Source organism: Phascolarctos cinereus, unplaced genomic scaffold, assembly GCF_003287225.1.
Source record: "Phascolarctos cinereus isolate Bilbo 61053 unplaced genomic scaffold, phaCin_HiC Scaffold_4;HRSCAF=312, whole genome shotgun sequence".
Taxonomy (NCBI): Eukaryota; Metazoa; Chordata; class Mammalia; order Diprotodontia; family Phascolarctidae; genus Phascolarctos; species Phascolarctos cinereus.
The window spans coordinates 49,256,071-49,276,325 of NW_027555847.1; the positions used below are offsets into that span (position 1 = coordinate 49,256,071).

General features: G+C 41.4%; 1 protein-coding gene across 1 annotated transcript in view; it reads left to right on the plus strand.

Annotated features, from left to right (window-relative positions):
• The first annotated feature begins 2,212 nt into the window (after positions 1 to 2,212).
• The window catches only part of GRM7 (glutamate metabotropic receptor 7), a 960,751-nt gene continuing 942,708 nt past the window's right edge, over positions 2,213 to 20,255 (plus strand). The window contains 1 exon segment of the mRNA XM_020973801.2: positions 2,213 to 3,099. Within this exon segment, the coding sequence (XP_020829460.2) occupies positions 2,422 to 3,099 (678 nt within the window). The 5' untranslated portion in view covers positions 2,213 to 2,421.

Here is a 20,255-nt window from a genome sequence, read left to right on the forward strand (position 1 = left end):
TGTGTGTGTGTGTGTGTGTGTGTGTGTGATGGACCCCTTCGGCAGTCTGATAAAGCCTATAGACTCCAGACTAATGATTTTAAAATGTATAAAATAAAATACATATGTTTACAAAAGAAAGAATCAAGCATTTATTAAGTACCCATTGTGTGCCAGGTGCTTTACAAATAGTATTTCATGGAATTCAACTCTTTCTTATTTCAGATCAAGTTCTCTATCTTCTAGACCACCTAGCTGACTCAAAAGAAACTGACTATACTGAAATACAGTCCTCATTTTTTAAATTCACAAACCCCAGGTTAAGAACCCCTGATTTATGGAGAGGACTAACTAACTCTAATAATAGAGTATTAGAGAATTTCCTATGGTACTAAAACATTAATTGCTTTGCCCCAAAGTCACACCACTAGTATTTATGGGAGATAGGCCTTGATCCCTAATTTAAATGTAGCATTTTAAGCACTAAACAATACTGCACACTATGTTTGTTTTCCCCCCCTTCTTTCCTTCCTTTTCTTCCCTTCTCCCTCACTTCCTTCCTCTCTCCTTCCCTCTTTTCCTTCCTTCCTTCCTTACTTCCTTGTTATTTCATTGTTACAGGGGATTTCCTACAAGAAACTCTTCCACCGAAGTAGATCAGCAGCTGCTCAGTAACGTGGTCAGCAGAGTTGGGGGGCGGGATAGAGCAGTAAGTAGTTAGGCGGTCTGCTCGGGGTCCTTCTTGGAGGTAAGTAATTTTGTGTCAGGGGCAAGTCTGAAATCCAGGGCTTTGGGACTGCAAGGGCATCTCCCTAGTCACTCACCACCCCACCTCTCAGGCACTGATAAATTCTTAAATGATCCCTCTGGAGCCAGTACCAAAAGAAGGGATATGATGTTTCTCTGTCTGAGTAAATTTAGTGCCACCTGTTGCTCCTCCATTACCTAGACGATTGCGTCTGCCTGTCACTGGGGGTGGGGGAAAGAACTATGTGTCCTGTAGAACAAGGATATACCACAAACCTTTCGTGGAAGGTAAATCTCCCTACCCTGTAGCACCTACCTGCTGCATGAATGGAAATTACATCTATCCACTACCAATACTCCTCCTTTCTTTATACAATGCGGGATGGGGAGGTCACTGACATAACCAGATAGGTGCTGGTCACAAGGTCCCCAGTGCCTTTCATTCCTTCCTTCCTGTCACCTTTGCTCACTCCTATGCCCAACTCCTTCACCTGCCTTATCTATCACTCAGAGAAGACAGACTTCATTTTGCCATCCAGAAGGCAGTTTCCAGCTGGAGTATAAAATATAAATTTGTCTGGGCGGGTTTAGGAAGCTTTAACTTAGTGCTTACCTAGGATCAGGGGAGAAAGGGAAAGGACCCACGTGCATGCCCCCTCGGTGCGTCTCTTTTTCTGGGCGTGGGATTAATTGCGGGATGCCACTGGCAGCGCCTTATAATGTGTCAAATGGACAGGCAATAAGACAGCAGCACTCCTTTACGCCCAAGGGGACTTTGGTATTTTCAGTGGTCTCCCTGGGGACGGGGGGAGGTGTGTGTGTGTGTGTGTGTGTGTGTGTGTGTGTGTGTGTGTGTGTGTGTGTGAGTGTGTGTGAGTGTGTGTGTGTGTGGTGTGGTGTGTGTGTGTGTGTGTGTGCGCGCTCTGGTTAGAATCATCCTGTGGAGCCAGAGGATGGGACCAGAGTCTTCACTCTACCCAGTCTCAAAACAGCTTTTTTACTCCCTCTGTCCTTTGCTTTCCTTCGGGCTCCTGACAACCAGGCACAGGGCAAGACTTGATGAGAGCGCCCGGGTTCTCTTTCTCCTAGGCTTTAAGCTCCTGGCCCCGAAACCCCAGGAAAAAGCAACCCAACCCTCTTTCCCAGTACAAACTCCACCCGCCCCCTGCAGCATTTAGAGCCGGGTGGGATGGAGATGGAGAGTTAGGTCTGGAACTCCTACCCGTCACAGCACAGGGACGCACGAGGAGCCTTGACACCCCAGTCCCCAGCCTACCTAGCCATCTCCACTGCTGCCTGACCAGCCGCTCTCAACCCTTACCCACCCTAGTTGCTGCCCACCCACCTCCCCATTACCTCAGCACGCAGCCCCTCCCTGCGTGATGATGCAAACCCGAGGGGGAGGGGGAGTCGGGGAAGGGTGGAGAGGGGAGGGGAGGAGGGAGTGGGAGGAGGAGGAGGAGGCTGTGGAAGAGAGGGAGCCGAACGACCATTTAAAGCGATAGCAATCCCTTCCCTTTCCCCAGTGCTGTGCTGCTGGGGAGCACGGCGAGGAGGAGAGTCAGTGAGAGCGAGAGAGAGAGAAAGAGAGAGAGAGAGAGACAGCAAGCAGGAGCGCAGTGCGCCCTAGTCTGGGAGGCAACACGGGACACCCCCGTAGTCTCTTCTATCCCCCAGACAGTCCCCCTGCTTTGCATGAAGGAATCCCCGGGGTCCCCAGCTGGCCAGAGCAGGGCACCTGGGCATCGCAGCACTCGCCACCGCCGCCGGGGCCGGGGCCGGGGCCGCCTCCGCCACCGCCACCACCACCGCAGCAGCAGCTTCAGCAGCGGCGGCGGCCCCAACTGCTCCAACACCATGCTCCATCTGGGGAGACTGTTCCATCTCCTGACTTTGATGAAGTTGCCCTGTTGTTTGCTGGAGGTGCTCCTGGCCGCTGCCGCCGCCGCGCAAGGCCAAGAGATGTATGCCCCGCACTCCATCCGACTCGAGGGGGACATCACTCTAGGGGGGCTCTTCCCAGTGCACGCGAAAGGTCCCACCGGTGTGCCATGCGGGGACATCAAGAAGGAAAATGGGATCCACAGGCTGGAGGCGATGCTCTACGCCCTGGACCAGATCAACAGCGATCCGGAGCTGTTACCCAATGTCACGCTGGGCGCGCGGATCCTGGACACTTGTTCCAGGGACACTTACGCGCTGGAGCAGTCTCTCACTTTCGTCCAGGCGCTCATCCAGAAGGACACCTCCGACGTGCGCTGCACAAACGGCGAGCCGCCAGTCTTCGTGAAGCCGGAGAAAGTAGTGGGAGTGATCGGGGCATCGGGGAGTTCCGTGTCCATCATGGTAGCTAACATCTTAAGGCTGTTTCAGGTAGGGTTTCCAGCATTAGCGTGGAAAAGGCTTGGGTTGGTCTCTGCTCCTCCCATCGTAAACCCGGCAGCGGGGATTGTGTATGCTGCCCCGCGCTTCTCTCCACTGCTAGCTTGCGGGGACTCCTCGGGGAAAGGGATCTCAACTCACTTAATTCTCCTTTGAGTGCCTGAGCAGGTCCCTCCGCTGGAGAGGAATCGTTCTAGTCGATCTCTTTACTCCTTCCTGTCTCCCTTCTCTCTCATGCTCCCTTATTTTTTTTTCTCTCTCTCTCCTCCATCATCTCTGGATTTACTGCCCTATTTACAGGAAGCAATCTGGGGGGGAAACAAGGTCCTGCTTTAAATAGGTTTGCATTCCAGTGAAATATCTGCTCTCGTGGGTGTCAGGGTGCTGGGGGTTCCTTGTGAGCTGGTGCCACACAGGGAATATTAAAGATGAAACGAGGATGACAACTGTTCCTTCTTTAGCACCCCCCACCACCACAGTCTCTCATCCCAAGCTCCGTCCAGGATTGCTTCCGTAGGAAGATTCAGAGACGGTTGGGACGACACCTCCGAAATCCCTCAGCAGAGTCGTTCTTAAACACCAGGAGGAGATTCCCGAGTAATGTCTCAGTAGAGTCGAATGGCCAGCCCTGAAGCTTCTCTTTCAGAGGGGTTAGGATGAATCAGAACGGGGCTAGGAACGAGAGGGCTAGAGATCAAGGTAAATGGAGAGGGGGGAAATGGGACACCCCCCCCAATTGCCACCTCCACTATGTCACACCCTTGGTGGGCTAGCCGCAGACAACTTCATCTTCCTAGATAGGATTTAGAGCCCCAGTCACTTTTCAGACGTTCCATCCTCTTTGTATTTCGTTCCATCCAGTCCAGAAATGAGCTCATGTTAATTGCAAATAATATTTATTAAAAATTTAACACTAAAAGCCTACTTCCCCTCATTTTCCTGTGCATCTTTCTATAGTGGAGGAAAAGTCCTACAAACACACCTCCTCCCCCAGTCCAGCCCTAGTCCCACTTCCTGCAGCCGGGACAGCTTAAGTGAAATTCACCGAGGTACCTACTGATGGAGGCACGTAGTGAGCAACTGAAGTATGCCTTGTGCAGAGATGGCTCTGCCTTGCCCACATCGGGTTTCTGTCTCTGGGTTCAAGAACCCAGTTGATAAAATGAGATGAAAGTCAGTTTTCTGAGAGGTTGGAGGAATAGGGGGAGAGATGTGTGGGCTATGCTGCAGTGTTCGTTTCTGCCTGCCTGTCCCCTTCCCCCCACAACACACTCACACCCTGTTTTCTTTGACTAAGTATCTATTAGCCCATCAGCCGGCTCTATGAGACTTAAGACAGAAACCTTTAAGAACTCTCTCTCTCTCTCTCTCTCTCTCTCTCTCTCTCTCTCTCTCTCTCTCTCTCTCTCTCTCTCTCTTTCTCTTCCAATAAATTGCATTCTCCCTATCTTGCAGTCAACCCCACTACTGCTGTCATGATTAAGCCAAAACATAGAAGAGGTGCTCATCCTTTCCCTAACACAGTTCCCAAAGGCAATGTCTTCAGGAACTCTATCTTTCCTGCCTAGATGCTTCTAAAGGTGCTCTCTATGATGAAAAGCAGCATGTCAAGACACCACCTCAAGAATTAAGTTCTGTGTTTACACCCCAGGAGATTGGCAGCCCAGAGCCACAGCTTGTGCCTGGATGAATCCCCTGTCCTGCCATCCACCCCAATTCTGGCTAGCCCCTTATTCCTGTTGCCTCATTCTTAACTATGCCACCTTGGAAAAGCTGATTCTTTGTAATGGGAGGTGGCTTGGGCTCTGGGGATGTGGATTCCACCACTCTGTGCTAACAGCTTAAAGAAAGGACCAGGGAAACAGTGGAGCTCTTCAGGAGAGGACTGAATCAGAAAGCCATAAGAATGGAGGGCAATTTAGAGAAAAGAATGGGGAAGAACAGGATAGCTTGTGTGGAATGGCTCGTCTTTTCTTTCTGGGATTCCTAGATGAAGAGAGAGAGAGAGAGAGAGAGAGAGAGAGAGAGAGAGAGAGAGAGAGAGAGAGAGAGAGAGAGAGAGAGAGAGAGAGAGAGAGAAAGTGGTTCACTTTTTGGACAGGTGGGGGAAGAGTCACTTTGCCTTTTTAAACCACTGTGGATAATGCTGCAGAGTGGGCCTGAATATGTGAATAGAATAAAATGTGAAAGCAAAGGAGGGGATCTGACTGTTGGAAGGTATATGTTGTTGCCTCAGTACATCCAGAGAGGGCTTATTTCTCTTCTGTTTTGTCAACTCAAAGGAACTCCTCAAGAAACAGCCTTTCTCAGCAATTTACCCCAACCACCAAATACTCATGCGCGCGCACACACACACACACACACACACACACACACATTCTCTCTCTCTTCTCTCTCTCTCTCTCTCTCTCTCTCTCTCTCTCTCTCTCTCTCTCTTTCTCTCTCTTTCTCTATCTCACTGGGCTCAGAAGAAATGGAAACAAATACCAGTGGCAATGATGTGGGTGGAGACAAAAAAGATATAGTAGTAAACACTGTAATTTTTCTCTAAATTGCAAATTGCAGCTATTCACACTGGATTGAGCAGCTGAGGCTTTTTGTGGGAGAAAGAAGCCCCTGCTTTCACCTGCATGTAGAGAGAGGGGCAGCTGGCTGGAGGTAGAAGGAATGCGACAACTTGTAGCTTGGACCTCTATGGTACAAGCTGGATTTAACTATTCATGTAGGTGTCTTTCTTGTTAACCACTGTCCAGCTCCCTCTTAAACAACAAACAACAAAAAGTTATCAAAAAGGGTAAATTCAGGTGACCTTTTGCACTTTGAAAATGCGCTATTCCTGACTAAGTCCTCTGCTCTTCTGGGGTTTCTCAGGCTCTGTGGGCAAAATGAACAGAGAAGAGATATACTGCAGAAAGACAGTGGCAAACAGACTCATCTTTAAAGGCACAATCAATTAGAAGGAGAGGGAAAGGATGGCAGGCAGCACCTTCTCTGGGACTCAGGGGTTTGTCTCAATTAAGTTTGTCCTACATTAAAGAAACTCAAGGAGGAATTATGTTCTAGGATCACCAAACCACTTAGTTTCTTTCTGTGGGTTCATTGTAGGGATTCTTTTCGACTTGTGTGCTACTTCTTAGGACTTGAACTTGTGGTGAGATAATGTTTTCAGTTTGAGAGGGACAGACAGTAACAGCCTTTGGGGTTTCTGGTGTGGGGTAAGGTGTAAATTTCTAGAAAAGGTAATGAGATAATAACAGAGGTAATAGATAATGCTATACCCTGTCCCAGAGATTGATATGATATTCCTTCTGGAACATTAGGACCTACAGAGCTTGTGACTTCCCTGGCCAGAGCTGCTGTTCAGATGTGGATAATTACCATTTCTCTATTTTGCCTGCTGGTGTCAGACCCTAGATTTCAACGGAACCAGTCATCTGTCTCCGCCACACAGATGCAGAGCTAGCTTGAAAATGACATGTCTACAGGAGGGAATCACACCCAGTGAGCCTTTTAATCCTAAGAACTTGAGGATAATGAAATTAATATGAGACTATAGGGCCATGCCAACAAGAATGCAGTCATTGCATGTTTAGTCGATGATTGCCATCCGGCAGACTGCAATGTCTTTTTAGCTTTTTACAAAGCATCAGGGAGGAATTTGGGAGAGATTTATTTACAAAATCAAAATGAAAGAGGCAACAGCTTTTGCCAAATAATGCATTGCTAATGCCAAATAAGATCAAAAGTAAATTAATATTGACTATGAATAGCATGTTGTTTTTTTAAATAGACTATTGCATGAGTATGGCTTAGAGATTGAGAGGTTATATAATATGGTAACCAAAAGATAAATAACCCATGACCATTGTTTTATGTGGCACAAGTAAGATATATCCTAGTATAGAGTAATGAGAACATTTTTATTCAAGGCTTCTTTCTTTTTTATTGTATTGAAAGAAAACATTTTGATAGGGTAAATTATCCTTTGCTTTGCTTCATCCCATGTCAGAATGTACAGCATTTCATAAGGAGCAACACATCCTAAGCTGTGGTCATGGAGGTGAATGGTATTCACTTCCATTTTTTTTGCTAATAAGGCACATAGCTCATTGGAAATTCAAGCACATGGCTTTAGAACCATCAACGGACTGTGTTCATAAATTGACCAAAGTTTCTCAACTATCCACTGCAGCTGGAAGGCAATCACTGCCTTTGGGGGAATATTTTATATATAAGTAGCTTTTCTTTTACTTCCTTTGCTTTCACTAAATTGTATGTAATTGGATAAAGCCAGACACCTGGGACTGTTATGGAATAGCTATCTAGGGAAAAGAGAAAGTGCATAAGTTCGACTCTACTCATCTTTAAGTTTCATAAATATGGGTGTTAATGCCATTTGGGATAGGCTCCAAATCCATCTCTGGCTCAACAATTACTGTGTTTCAGGAAATTTACAAGCAGATGGTGAGTGGGAATTTTTTAAAGGGGCATTTTTTAAAAAAGAGCAGAAAAGGAAAGGGACCAATCACCATGAAATATAACTCAAGGTACTCTGTTCATTTGTACATTTATACAGGTACGGTGGGGATCATTTGCTTTGAGGTTCAACTTACACACAGAAAGTCTTACATAAAATACTAAGGAAATTGAAAGGCTCTAGCTAATCCAGTGTTTAGTTCAAATGCAACCTTCTCCCCAGTGCTTTAGGGTAGTATTATATACACTGAAGCTCTGTACTGGGAGTACAGAGGGAAAAATCTGTTCTAGATGTAGATCTGTTACTAATAGACTGAGGGGCCTTGAGCAAGTCATTTCACTTCTATTCAACCCAATTCCGTCAGGTGTAAAATAAAGTGATTGGATTAGTCAGTTTTTAACAGCCTTTCTAGCTCCAAATTTCTCAAATAAGTATTGGAGGAACCATGAATAGTAGATATAAAAATGGTTTTGTAGGCTTAATACCTGAGTACAAGTTCTACCTGGGACACGTACCTCACTATGTGATCATAGGCAAGTCCCTTAACCTCTCAGTGCCACAGGCAATTCTCAAAGACTATTGATTTTTCTTTTAAGAACAACTTTGAGTGAATAAGTCATGTTGACTGTAACAAATACCCAAATTAATTATAAAGGACATATGAAGGAAGATGCTCTCTGTATTCAAAGAAAGAACTGATAAGTAGATGTATATATAGAATGCTTTTACACACACACACACACACACACACACATGCACACAAATATTTATGCCTAATGGTAGCCATCTGGAGCCCAAGGGGTGGGGAGGGGAGGAAAAAAAAAAGTGGGGGAAAGTTACATGATAACTTTATTTTTATATTTAAAAGAAAGTCCAAGTTATACACAGTAGATTTGCAGTTGCATGTACAATCATCTTTTTTTCTCTCTATTCTGCCATGTTATGGCAATGCTTCTTTTATTTCTTAAGTTCAAAATAAATAAAAAATTTTAAAAGACTCCTGATTGCAGAGAAGTTGCTGATATACATTTACATACTGACTTTCTTTGGGAAGTTTAATTGACATATGAAATCTGAGGTCTGGACCAAAATTTTGTATATGTGTATATACACCTAAATCAGAGGTTCTTAATCTGGGAGTCTGTGAGCTATATATATGAATATGTATATGTGTGTGTATGTTATACACACACACACACACACACACACACACACACACACACACACACACACACACACACACATGAATATGTATATGTGTGTATGTTATACACACATATGTTTGTATGTATATATGTATGTTTGTATATGTGTGTATGTATATATGTGTTTACACACATAATTATGACATGTTTACTTTGGCATAATTGATTTTCCAATTAGATTATCGAATTTTATGTATTGAAATATATTACTCCAAGAAGTGCTTCACTAGACTTCCAGTAGGGGTCCATAAAACACATATACACGCACACACACATGCACACTAAGAAGCTCTGAGAAAGATATCTGCCCTACAGTTAATTGTGGTAAATATGGGTGTCAGAACACTAAAAGTGTCCTAGAATGATGATGGACCTTCACTCACTGCCATGTTTCTCTTCTCAATAGGCAATATAGTCATTTATTCATAAAGCAGATATTTATTAAACATCAACTAAGTGGAAGTTTAGGTCAAAGTCTCATCCTTCATAGAGTTTACAGTCTAGTAGGGAAAGAAAACACAGATGATTATAAGGCACAGTATCGCATGACTACAATATGTGAAAGATTCAAAAAAAGTGTTGTGAGATATACAGAAAGAAATATGGGAGGGGAGGGGGTAGAACCAGGGAAGGCTTCATGGAGGAGGTGGTATTTAATTTGGGCTTTAAAAGAAAGGTAAGATTTCAAAAGGTAAAGTTATTCCTAGTATTGTTGCTACTGTTCAGTCATTTCAGTTGTGCCCCACTTTTCATAACTCCATTTTGAGGTTTTCTTCTAAAAAATACTGGAGTGGTTTGCTATTTTTCTCTCCAGCTCATTTTACAGAGAGGAAACTGAGGCAAACAGGGTTAAGTGACTTTCCCAGCGTCACACAGCTAGCAAATGTCTGATGTCCAATTTGAAGTCAGGTCTTCCAAACTCTGGGCTCAGTGCTAGAGACACTGTGCCACCCATGACACAAAATTTAAAAATAAAGGAATCATAGCATATTAGAACTACAATGAACTTTTAAGATCACCCCAGCTCCTTCATTTTATGGAGAAGAAACTCAAGGTTGAAAGGTATAAAGAAAGGCATTTGCCCAAGGTCACCTGGCTCCCAAGTAAAAGAGGTAGGATTCTAATGTTAGCCCATGTCATCCATTTGCCAATCTAATGTTCTTTTTGGTGCATTAGCGCTATTATGTGGGACAGGGGGTGGGTGCAAAAGGCACCTACAGTACCACTCTATAGTAATCAAATACATCTTTTGACCTTGTCTATTGAGCTAAGTGACTTTTAGCAGTTTGAGAAAGTAAGTAGTACTTTGTTTCAGCTGTTATGAAGAGGTTGACTTCTTGGCTCCTCAAAAGCTTGAGAACCCAAATGTTCAAATGGATACTGTCCTCACTGCCATGTTAAAGCAGTGGTTTTTTTATCTCAGGGCAATAAACATTCCACCACATTGATTTTCATCCTAATAGCTACTCTTATCTTGATCAATTCCAATTCTTATAGATCTTGATGGTGATTCCTAAGTTTTATTTCATTCATTTCACTCTTCCCATAGCCCTAAGTCATTAAACATCCATCATTGAGATTGATATGAGAAATGCAAAGAACATACCAATACAGTTGCCAAAAGTCAAATTGATGCAGGATTGCACGTATTTTCTGAGAGATGCAACATTAGTATTTGTGCGGGCAATGGGGAGGGAGAGTTTCCAGTTTAGTGGATTATTTAACTTGCTATTAAATATTGCTACTTAATAGTTTTATAATTGGTCATTTACAGGATTTCCCATCTCTCAACATTGCACTTCTCCTTTCTTCAACTACACCCTTCTGTTCCTCAGAGAAGTTCATATATTAGTGTTTTAATAGTATTTAGCAGGTTACTTATTATTATTGTGCTTTGATTCAAATATTCCATTCATGAATGTAAGAGTTAAGCATGTTTGCTATGTTTTATTCTTAGAAAATGTCACAAATGTTTTAGCATGAGGAAACAGGCAGTCAAGTTTTCAAGGAGAAAATCATGTGTAACTGATTGGATTAGGCAACATAGAACAATTAGAAGGCCCATTGGATTTGGAGCCATAGCAGCTTCATTCCAATTCTGCCCCTGCCCTTTTACTATCCATGTAACCTTGGGCAAGTCATTCAGTAAAATGAAGCACTTTGGATTGAAGGACTTATGGGGTGTTTCTCAGCTCAGCTCTAAATCTGTACAAATTCCTTGGAAGGAAGGGTTTCAGAGTAGAGTGGCTAGAGTGATAAACCTGGAGCCAGGAAGATCTTCTTTTCATATGCCACCTTAAATACTTTACTCTTTTTCTGTGAAGCTCAAGCAGCGCTTAAAGATTTATCTCCTAAATCAGAGATGAGTGGCTTTTTTTTTTCATAAGTTTGTTCCAGGACTCAGCTTTCAAGATATAATGGTACCAGAAGTGTGAGATAAAGATCTTAATTTCAAGATTTTCTCTTTGGTTTTACCTTGTACCCCTCTTATAACTGATGCCTAAGAGGAATTTCATGTGTTAATTAGATTTTTTACTGTTTGCTTCGAGGAATATAATTTAACCTTGTAGACTAAGTCTGTGTGATAACAGGATCATTGCAATGGCTTCTCTTTTATTTAGAGAAAGTGCTATATCCCTTCCAGGATAATGCATCCTATTATATGTGTTTGTGTCTATATATACATACACACATATATGCATATATTTTTAAACACACCTACATAAAAAGAAGGAAGTTCAGAAGAGCATCTGTGTAGCTAAAGTCTTCTATTTAGGGGGAGAAAAAGAAGTATTTTTTTATCCTGGAATATAACGTGTGCCACTAACTTCAAATAAATTCTTCCAGATAATCATTCAGTTTTGTACTGAACTTTGTCAGCATAGACACTGACAGAGATTTGTTCTTCAATTCCAGCTTTGTGCTACTTGGGTGACCTAGACACAGAGGCTTAGATGTCAATAGTATCTTGGGACTTCACACATACAGTTTTCTGGATCAGAGAAGTCTTTGGGATTTGTCCAAGATCCTGTCCCATTTCCCTCTGGGTGCCAGAAATTGGACCAAGTATGTACTTGTACTAAAAATACTTGACCATGTGGTCTTTACACATCTAGAATTTCTTCTTAGCACTATAATTATGTAAGCTATATTTTCATTGCAATTATAGTAAATTTCATATCAACAAGCATCCATTTCCAGTGTTCTAGGGATAGCAGCATGAAGTAGAGTTTATGAAAATATAGCAGTTGAAGAACACAACAGAAGGTAATTGTGTAACTACTTATCCAGTATAATTAAATTTGGTAGAGTTGGTACAATAAAATTGAGAAAAATAATGTTTTTTTTTAAAAATACTGTGGCCTCTATTCTCCCATTTTTATAACAAAAGAACACCAATGATCTTCTTGGACACAAATGGAAATGGTATGACAAAATAGGAGCCTATTGGAAAGAGATGAATAATGGAAAGGAATATCAGATATTACTTCCTCTCTATAACCACTAAATGGGAATTAGTGTGGCACTCTATGGTATAAGCCAAGGGCTTAATTTTGAAAGAAGTCAAACTTGCCTCTCCAAAACACAGTTCCACAGCTCTCTCATCCCCCTGCTCAGTAGCAAGGACTTGTAAAAAAGCATCATTCTTCTGGAATCCCCTAATCCTTCTTTGAAGCAGGGCAAAAAGATATTGTTATGGGTTGAAGAAACAAAGGTTTGACTACAGAATCTGAGATCAGAGATGGGTTAGATATGGAAGGTAGATTATCCTTGCTTCAGCAACCCTGGGGACACTGAAGCAACTCTCCTAGCCTTGAAAGGAGAGTTGCTTGAGTCATTGGCGAATTAATTTTGTTTCATCTATTTTCTCATAATGTTTCTGTTTGGTTCGTTGCTTGTTTTTTGCCTTTTTGTTTTGTTGGGTTTTGGTTTGATAGCCACCCCTCCTGAAATTGTCAGAGGGCAAGAGGTATGAGTTTGAAACTCTATTAGCAGTAACAATTTCTTTGAAGGGAGAATAGACCTGTAATTTCATTGGTGTATGGAATTCCCAATGGAGAAAGTCAATTTAACCAATGCAGACTGGAACTTCTATGCAATTTATAGCACTGTGATTTTTTCTGGTTTGCTCTAAGAGATTAAATGATATTTTATTTTAAAAGTAAATGCTAAATCTGTCCTATCTTTAATAGCTCTCCAAACCTTCACACAAATGTAGCATGTTGGCACTTTGCTGCAAAGCTGACTTTTTGGAGTTATATTCTTGGATCATGGTTGGGGCGGTGGAGAACAATAGTTAATATTTCTGTGTTCTTAAATTCTGCATACATATGTACATGCATGCAAATATATGTGTTCATTTATGTATATATGGATGTAAATATGTGTTTATGTGTGTATACACACACCTATATAATTTGATCCATACATCAATGCTATGCAATAGGTACTCTTATTATCACCTCCCTTTTATAGATGAGGAAATGAGGATTAGTGAGGGTAAATAACTAAATGACTTGTCCAGACAAAAAGTTATTAATTTGAAGCAAGATTTGAACCTGAATCTTCCTGTCTTCAAGTCTAGCATTCTATCCACTATGCCAAACTGCCTTCTAGAGAAAGATATGTTGCAGCCATAAAACACCTTTCAAGAGAACCTGAAAAAAAATATTTACAAGTATTTTTGTATTTATGAAAGTCATTCATGTTTTATTGTTGTCATTTTATTTCTTTGGGGATCTGGATACACACACATACACACGTAGTGTGCATGCATGTATATATATATATATATATATACATATATATATATATATATATATGTATATATATATATATATATACACACACACACACACACATGCACACATGCACACTTGTGCATACGCACAGGCTGACATACATACCACATGCATATGTATGTGCATACATACATGCATACATACATACATACATATCTTCTTCCTCTCCGTAACCTAAAATGGGCGTGTAGGAAAAGAGGCAGGGACAGTGGAAAGATACCGAGACTTTGGTAAAGATATTTACTCATTCTGGGCCTCTGTGTCTTCATGTGTAAAATGAAAGAATTAGCTGTCCCATTGAAGTCTTATACAAAGGATGCCAACAGAACATGCAGAAAGTTTTGTCCTCAAAAATGGTCTGAATGCCATTCTTGATTGTCACTTCTGAGTATTATTCTTAATACTTGGGTATCTTGCATATTTTTATCCACCACATGGAATGTCCAGAGGCAGGGGCAGTGGAAGAGATTAGAACTAAGTGTGCCTTCATAATTCCTCTTTAAAAAAGCAAAAAGAAAAAGGCTGAGAATGTGAGAAGACAAATATCTTTATAAAATACGTACATGCACTCATGTGCCTTAACAATTTTTAGCTTGATGGTAATGAATGGGATTGTTTGGACTAGGAAAGTGGGCATGATTATGGACTTACAGTGAGGTCTATATGAGCTTTTATCTATATGAAGCAACTATTCTCTCACCTCTAGATATCCTTCCTACCCAAATAAACTTAGGTTTATTGTCTGAAAAGAAAAGCATCTGGGTCATGCTGGCCTAAGGATTCTGAGCTAGGGACAATCCTTTTGTGTGTAGATTGTCATAGTGCCATCTCAGAAAGCTCATGGATTTCAGAAACCTGATGTTAGAAAATCCTACCTACTCCTGGACAGGCAGAATGAAAATAATCTACAACCTCTTATTTTGCTTAAATATTTCCCTTTGACTAAATTTGGGGAAATACCTTTTAAAACAAATGTCCTGACAAATGGTACAATTATACAATTCTCTAGGGAGCAACTCCTTCACGTATTTTTGGGGAGGCGGAGAATGAGGACATACATATCTAAATTTAGATGTTCAGAGCTGACCAGTCTGGAATATTTATGGAAATTTTGTCAGGCTTTAGAAGATTCTGAATGGAAGAGATTTGACGTGTATTACTGAGCTGTGTGAAAACTCCTAGAAATCAAAGTAAGGCAGATTAAACTGTATAAGCTAAGACAAAAAAAAAAGCCACCAACATATGGTGCTTTAAGGTTTGCAAACCACTTTTCGTATAATTTCACATTTGATTCCATCATCAGATCATCGCACTCTCCCTGTGAAGGAGGTGGTGATATTATTATCCTCATCTGTAAGATAAGAAACTGAAGCTGAGAACAGTGAAATGACTTCCTTCGGGTCATACAGCTAGTAAAGGCCTGAGACAGGATTTGAACTCAGGTTTTCCTGACTCCAAATCCAACACTCTACCCACTGTACCACCAGTACAATAGCCAAAAACCAAGAACTTTTAGACTTTATTTTCTTATTTCTGTTGTTTGCTTCATTTTGATCTGTTTTCCATTATTTTCCTGCTAAAGACCCCCAGAACCATTGTATTTGGGGTCAATGCTCAACCTCACTCTATTTCAGGAGTTGTGCTAAGAGCTAAGAAAACAAATACAAGCAAAAAGACAGCATCTGCCCTAAAAGAGTTAACTTTCCTATGGAGGAAGGTAACACATAAAAAGGAAGCTAGAAAGTGAAGGGAGAGGAAAGAGAGGGGAGATGAAAGTACAAAGTGCAGTAGAATGAGAAAGTCTAAAAATTCAGGAGTGCATCCTGGAGAGGAATGAAGACAAGGCAAGACCAGGCATCCTCTTGAAAATGGAGGTTCTGGGGGGAACCAGACAATGAAAGGGTGAGGCTACAAGTGTGGAGGTTCTTCTCATGTAAGAAGTCCAGGGAATTTTCTGGGACATTTTAGAGAAAGTTTGGGGAAAGTAAGGAGTGAACCCTAGAGAAGAAGGAATGTGTGTGTGTGTGTGTGTGTGTGTGTGTGTGTGTGTGTGTGCGCTATTGCCCACATGGGTAGGTTATGTGTGCTCATATGGACATGTCTAGATGTGACTCAGGGGAGGCATGAATCTTTAGTCTTCTCCATCCAGACTAGGGATACTGAGGATATTAGGCCCACAAGTCTAATCAATCTATTCTCCTCAAAGAGGGAGGTACCAGGCTAAAATTATATCTAACTGCCCCTTTAAATATTGTTAGACTAGAGGAAATAATTTTCAAGTTTCAAGCCATACTCCTGATCACTATCCTATAAAGGGGGAGGAGTACCCCTTGCTTTATATCCAAGACTTAATTCCCTTCCCACCCAATGCCAGTGATAGAAAGGCCACAAGCAGTGAATAACAGTAAACCCATTTCTCCAATATGATAGCAAACAGAAATCAGGGACATGATACAGATGAGAATATACTAGACAATATACAGAGTGAAAGAAATCTCCCATTGGGAGTGAGATATCTTAACTCAACAGAGAACTGAGTGTAGTGTGTTACTAGCATAGCAAATTGAGGCTAGTGATCTAATCAAGGTAACAGCTCCTTTATATGGAGGCTTCTTCCAGAGTCTTTATCTCTTTTCAGAGACCACCGCCTAAGACAATCTGGAACAATATTTCCTTTCTCTTAAAGCAAGAAGCCATAAAAGCAGGATCTCTCCTCTCCCAAGAGCTTATCAACTCAACCTTCCTCTGACCAACCAACTCAGCCCCTTAATTCTAGCATGGAGGGATAAGTAATCAATTTCTACCAATGAAGAGATTCTTATTCAAATGGGCTTTGAGGCCTACACATTTAGTTTTGCATTATTTGCAGTCTTCAATTTTTTTTATTCCTACTCCATCCATGCGGATATATTTTCTTTCAAATTTGCCTCTTCAGTTCTTGTTCCTGGTTTATTCCTCTTACTCTGAAATTTGAAACTTCCCTCCATCAGAGTATTATTCCCCCATACCTGGTTAGAAGTTTATACTTTTTTGATAGTTTTTTCAACCAATGAGTCTGTACTATTTATCTATAGATAGATAAATAGATAGACATAGATATAGATATATCTAGATAGATAGACAGACAGATAGATAGATAGATAGATAGATAGAGAGATAGAGAGATAGAGAGATAGAGAGATAGATAGCTATGGAGTAATCTAAAAGGGGAAGTCATGTATGGGAATGCCAATGTGAGTAAAGAAATAAGATCATAGATTATTAGAGCTGGAGTGAACCTAAGAGATTATCTAGTTCAATACACTCATTTCACTGATATAAAACTTGAGACTTGGGACATATAAACCAGATTAATATTTATGGAATGTAAACTGATATCTTGCTTTTCTACTTTGCATTGTCTATACTAGGGGTGGGGAACCTGCAGCCTTGTGGCCCTCTAGGTTCTCAAGTGCAGTCCTCTGACTGAATCCAAATTTCCAGATCAAATCCTTTTATTAAATCCTTGATTTGTTCTGTGAAGTTTGGACTCAGTCAAAAGACTGCACTTGAGGACCTAGAGGGCCATATGTGGCCTCAAGGCCACAGATTCCCCACCCCTGGTCTATACTATGGCTAGCATAAAAGTGACAATCTTTGTCCTAGGAATTTTCAGAATTTCTTACTACTAAAAGTTAATACTCAGACCCCTATTCAGCGAAAACAGTGCAGGAAATATTCTGTTTCTAATATTGTTGAAAGGGAATGTGGCAACCCCACTCAATCCACTTGTCCTGGGTAACATATAACTATCAGATGATGAATTTGTAGAAAACACATAAAGTGAGGTTGCTATGTAAAGAGGCATATTTCTCTTATATATGAACATTGAGAACCCATTTGCAAGTCATGGACCCAGTGGAAGGAGGATTGAAAAGAAATTGCTAAACTCATTCTAACAATGTTTCCATGTTTGGTATCAGGAAGTAGGATATCATTTGAGGCTGAATCCTCTGCCTTCTGTACATGAGGGGAGAGATACCTGCCCTTTGCATTTCATTTATCTATCTATTATTTGTGTATTAGAAACTGTCATTGCCAGATACTCAATGAATTGGGTGTAGCTTATATGGATAGTATATTAAAAACATAGAAATTTAAAGAAATTGATTTTTTAACATGTGTTTTTAAAACTTTGGGTTACAAATTTTCTCCTTTCCTCCCTCCCCACCCACCCTCATTGAAAAGGCAAGCATCTCAATACAGATTATTGATGTGTAGTCATGCAAAACACTTCTATAGTAGTCATGTTGTGAAAAACTAAGCATATTTCTCTTCACCCTGTCCTACCTCACATTCGTTCTATTCTCTCTTTTAACCCTGTCCCTCCTCTGCAGTGTTTGCTTCTGATTATCCCCTCCCCCAATCTGTCTTCCCCTCTATCAACCCCCCTGCTCTCTTGTCCCCTTCCCTTCTTGTCTTCCTGTAGGGTAAGATACATTTCCATACCCCATTGTGTATGTTATTCCCTCCTTAAGTCAAATCCTATGAGAATAATGTTCACTCATTTCCTCACACCTTCCCCCATTTCCCCTCCACTGTAACAGCCTTTTCTTGTCTGTTTCATGTGAGATAATTTACCCCATTTTACTTCTCCCTTTCTCCTTCTCCCAGTATAATCCTCTCTCACCCCTTAATTTTATTTTCCAGATATCACCCCTTCATCTTCAACTCACCTTGTGCCCTCTATCTATCTACACATACATATAATTTTTTCCCTCCTAATACTGACAAAGGACTCATGAATTACAAATATAATCTTTCTGTGCACGAATGTAAACAGTTCGACCTTAATAAGTCTTTTATGATTTCTCTTTCCTGTTTACCTCTTCATGTTCCACTGGAGTCCTGTATTTGAAAGTCAAATTTTCTATTCAGCTCTGGTCTTTTCATGCTTGAAATGCTTGAAAGTCCTCTATTTCACTGAATAACCATTTTTTCCCCTGAAGAATTATACTGTTTTGCTGGGTAGGTGAGTCTTGTTGTAATCCTATCTCCTTTGCCATCCAAAATATCATACTCCATGCCCTGCGGTCCTTTAATGTAGAAGCTGCTAAATCTTGAGTTATCCTGATTGTGTTTCCACAGTACTTGAATTGTTTCCTTCTGGCAGCTTGTAATATTTTCTCCTTGACCTGGGAACTCTGGAATTTGGCTATAATATTCCTAGGAGTTTTCCTTTGGGGATCTCTTTCAGAAGGAATCTGTGGATTCTTTCAATTTCTATTTTGCCCTCTGGTTCTAATATATCAGGGCAGTTTTTCTTGATAATTTCTTGAAAGATGATGTCTAGGCTCTTTTTTTGATCATGGCTTTCAGATAGTCCAATAATTTTTAAATTCTCTCTCCTGGATCTATTTTCCGGGTCAGTTGTTTTTCCAATGAGATATTTCACATTGTTTTCTAATTTTTCATTCTTTTGGATTTGTTTCACAGTGTCTTGATTTCTCATAAAGTCACTAGCTTCCAATTGCTCTATTCTAATTTTTAAGGAAGTATTTTCTTCAGTAATCTTTTGGACTTCCTTTTCCATTTGGCCAATTTTTCTTTTTAGGGCATTTTTCTCCTCATTGGCTTTTTGGACCTCTTTTGCCATTTGGGTTAGGCTATTTTTTAAGGTGTTATTTTCTTCAGTATTTTTTTGGGTCTCCTTTGACTTGTTTTTCATGATTTTCTTGCATCACTCTCATTTCTCTTCCCAGTTTTTCCTCTACTTCCCTTACTTGCTTCTCAAAATCCCTCTTGAGCTCTTCCAAGGCCTGGGACTGATTCATATTTTTCTTGGAGGCTTTGGATGTAGGAGCTTTGACTTTGTTATCTTCTTCTGGTTGCATATTTTGATCTTCTTTTTCACCAGAGTAAGATAATATAGTCTGACACTTTTTGTGCTGCTTGCTCATGATCCTGGCCAGTTACTTGAGTTTTAAACTCTTTCTTAAGGTAAGAGTCTGCTTCCAATGTGGAAAATGTACTGTCCCAAGCTTCAGGGGTTTGTACAGCTGTTTTCAGAGATAGTTGTAGGGACCTGTAAATTTTCAGTTCTTCCAAGGTGGTATGATAAGGGGCGAGGTGTTTACTTCTTTCCTGGCCTGTGACCACAAGTATTTCTTTCTGTCCTGTAACTGTGAGGAGGGGTTCCTCTCCACAGCCACTACAAGCTCTATCATGCCAGCGCTCCTTCTCCCCCCAACAGCGCTGCGCAGAACTGTGAGCCAGATCCAAACACGGGCAAAACAAGAGATTCCTGCCTCAGCACTGGCAAAGAGATCCCTGCAGTCCCTCTCTGATCAGCCACTGGATTCCCCCTCAGTCTGTGGGCCAGAAGCTTGGGAAGCAGCTGCCCCACCCCCCAGGGCCAAGCTCTGGGGAATGGAGCTGAGACCCTGCCTTCCTTTCTCAGCACCAACAAAAACAGACTTTTCCCACTGACCTCGTAAGTTGTCTTTGGCATTCATGGATTGAGGAGTCTGGAAACCACCACAGCTGCCCGCGATTCAGTCCTCTGAGGCCTGCTCCAGGTTTGCTGTGGCCTGAGTGCCCACGCCCTGCTGCGCTCCACTCCCCTCTGCACTCCGCTCCCAAACCTGCGTGATACACCTTTCTGATCAATCATCCAGGTTGTCT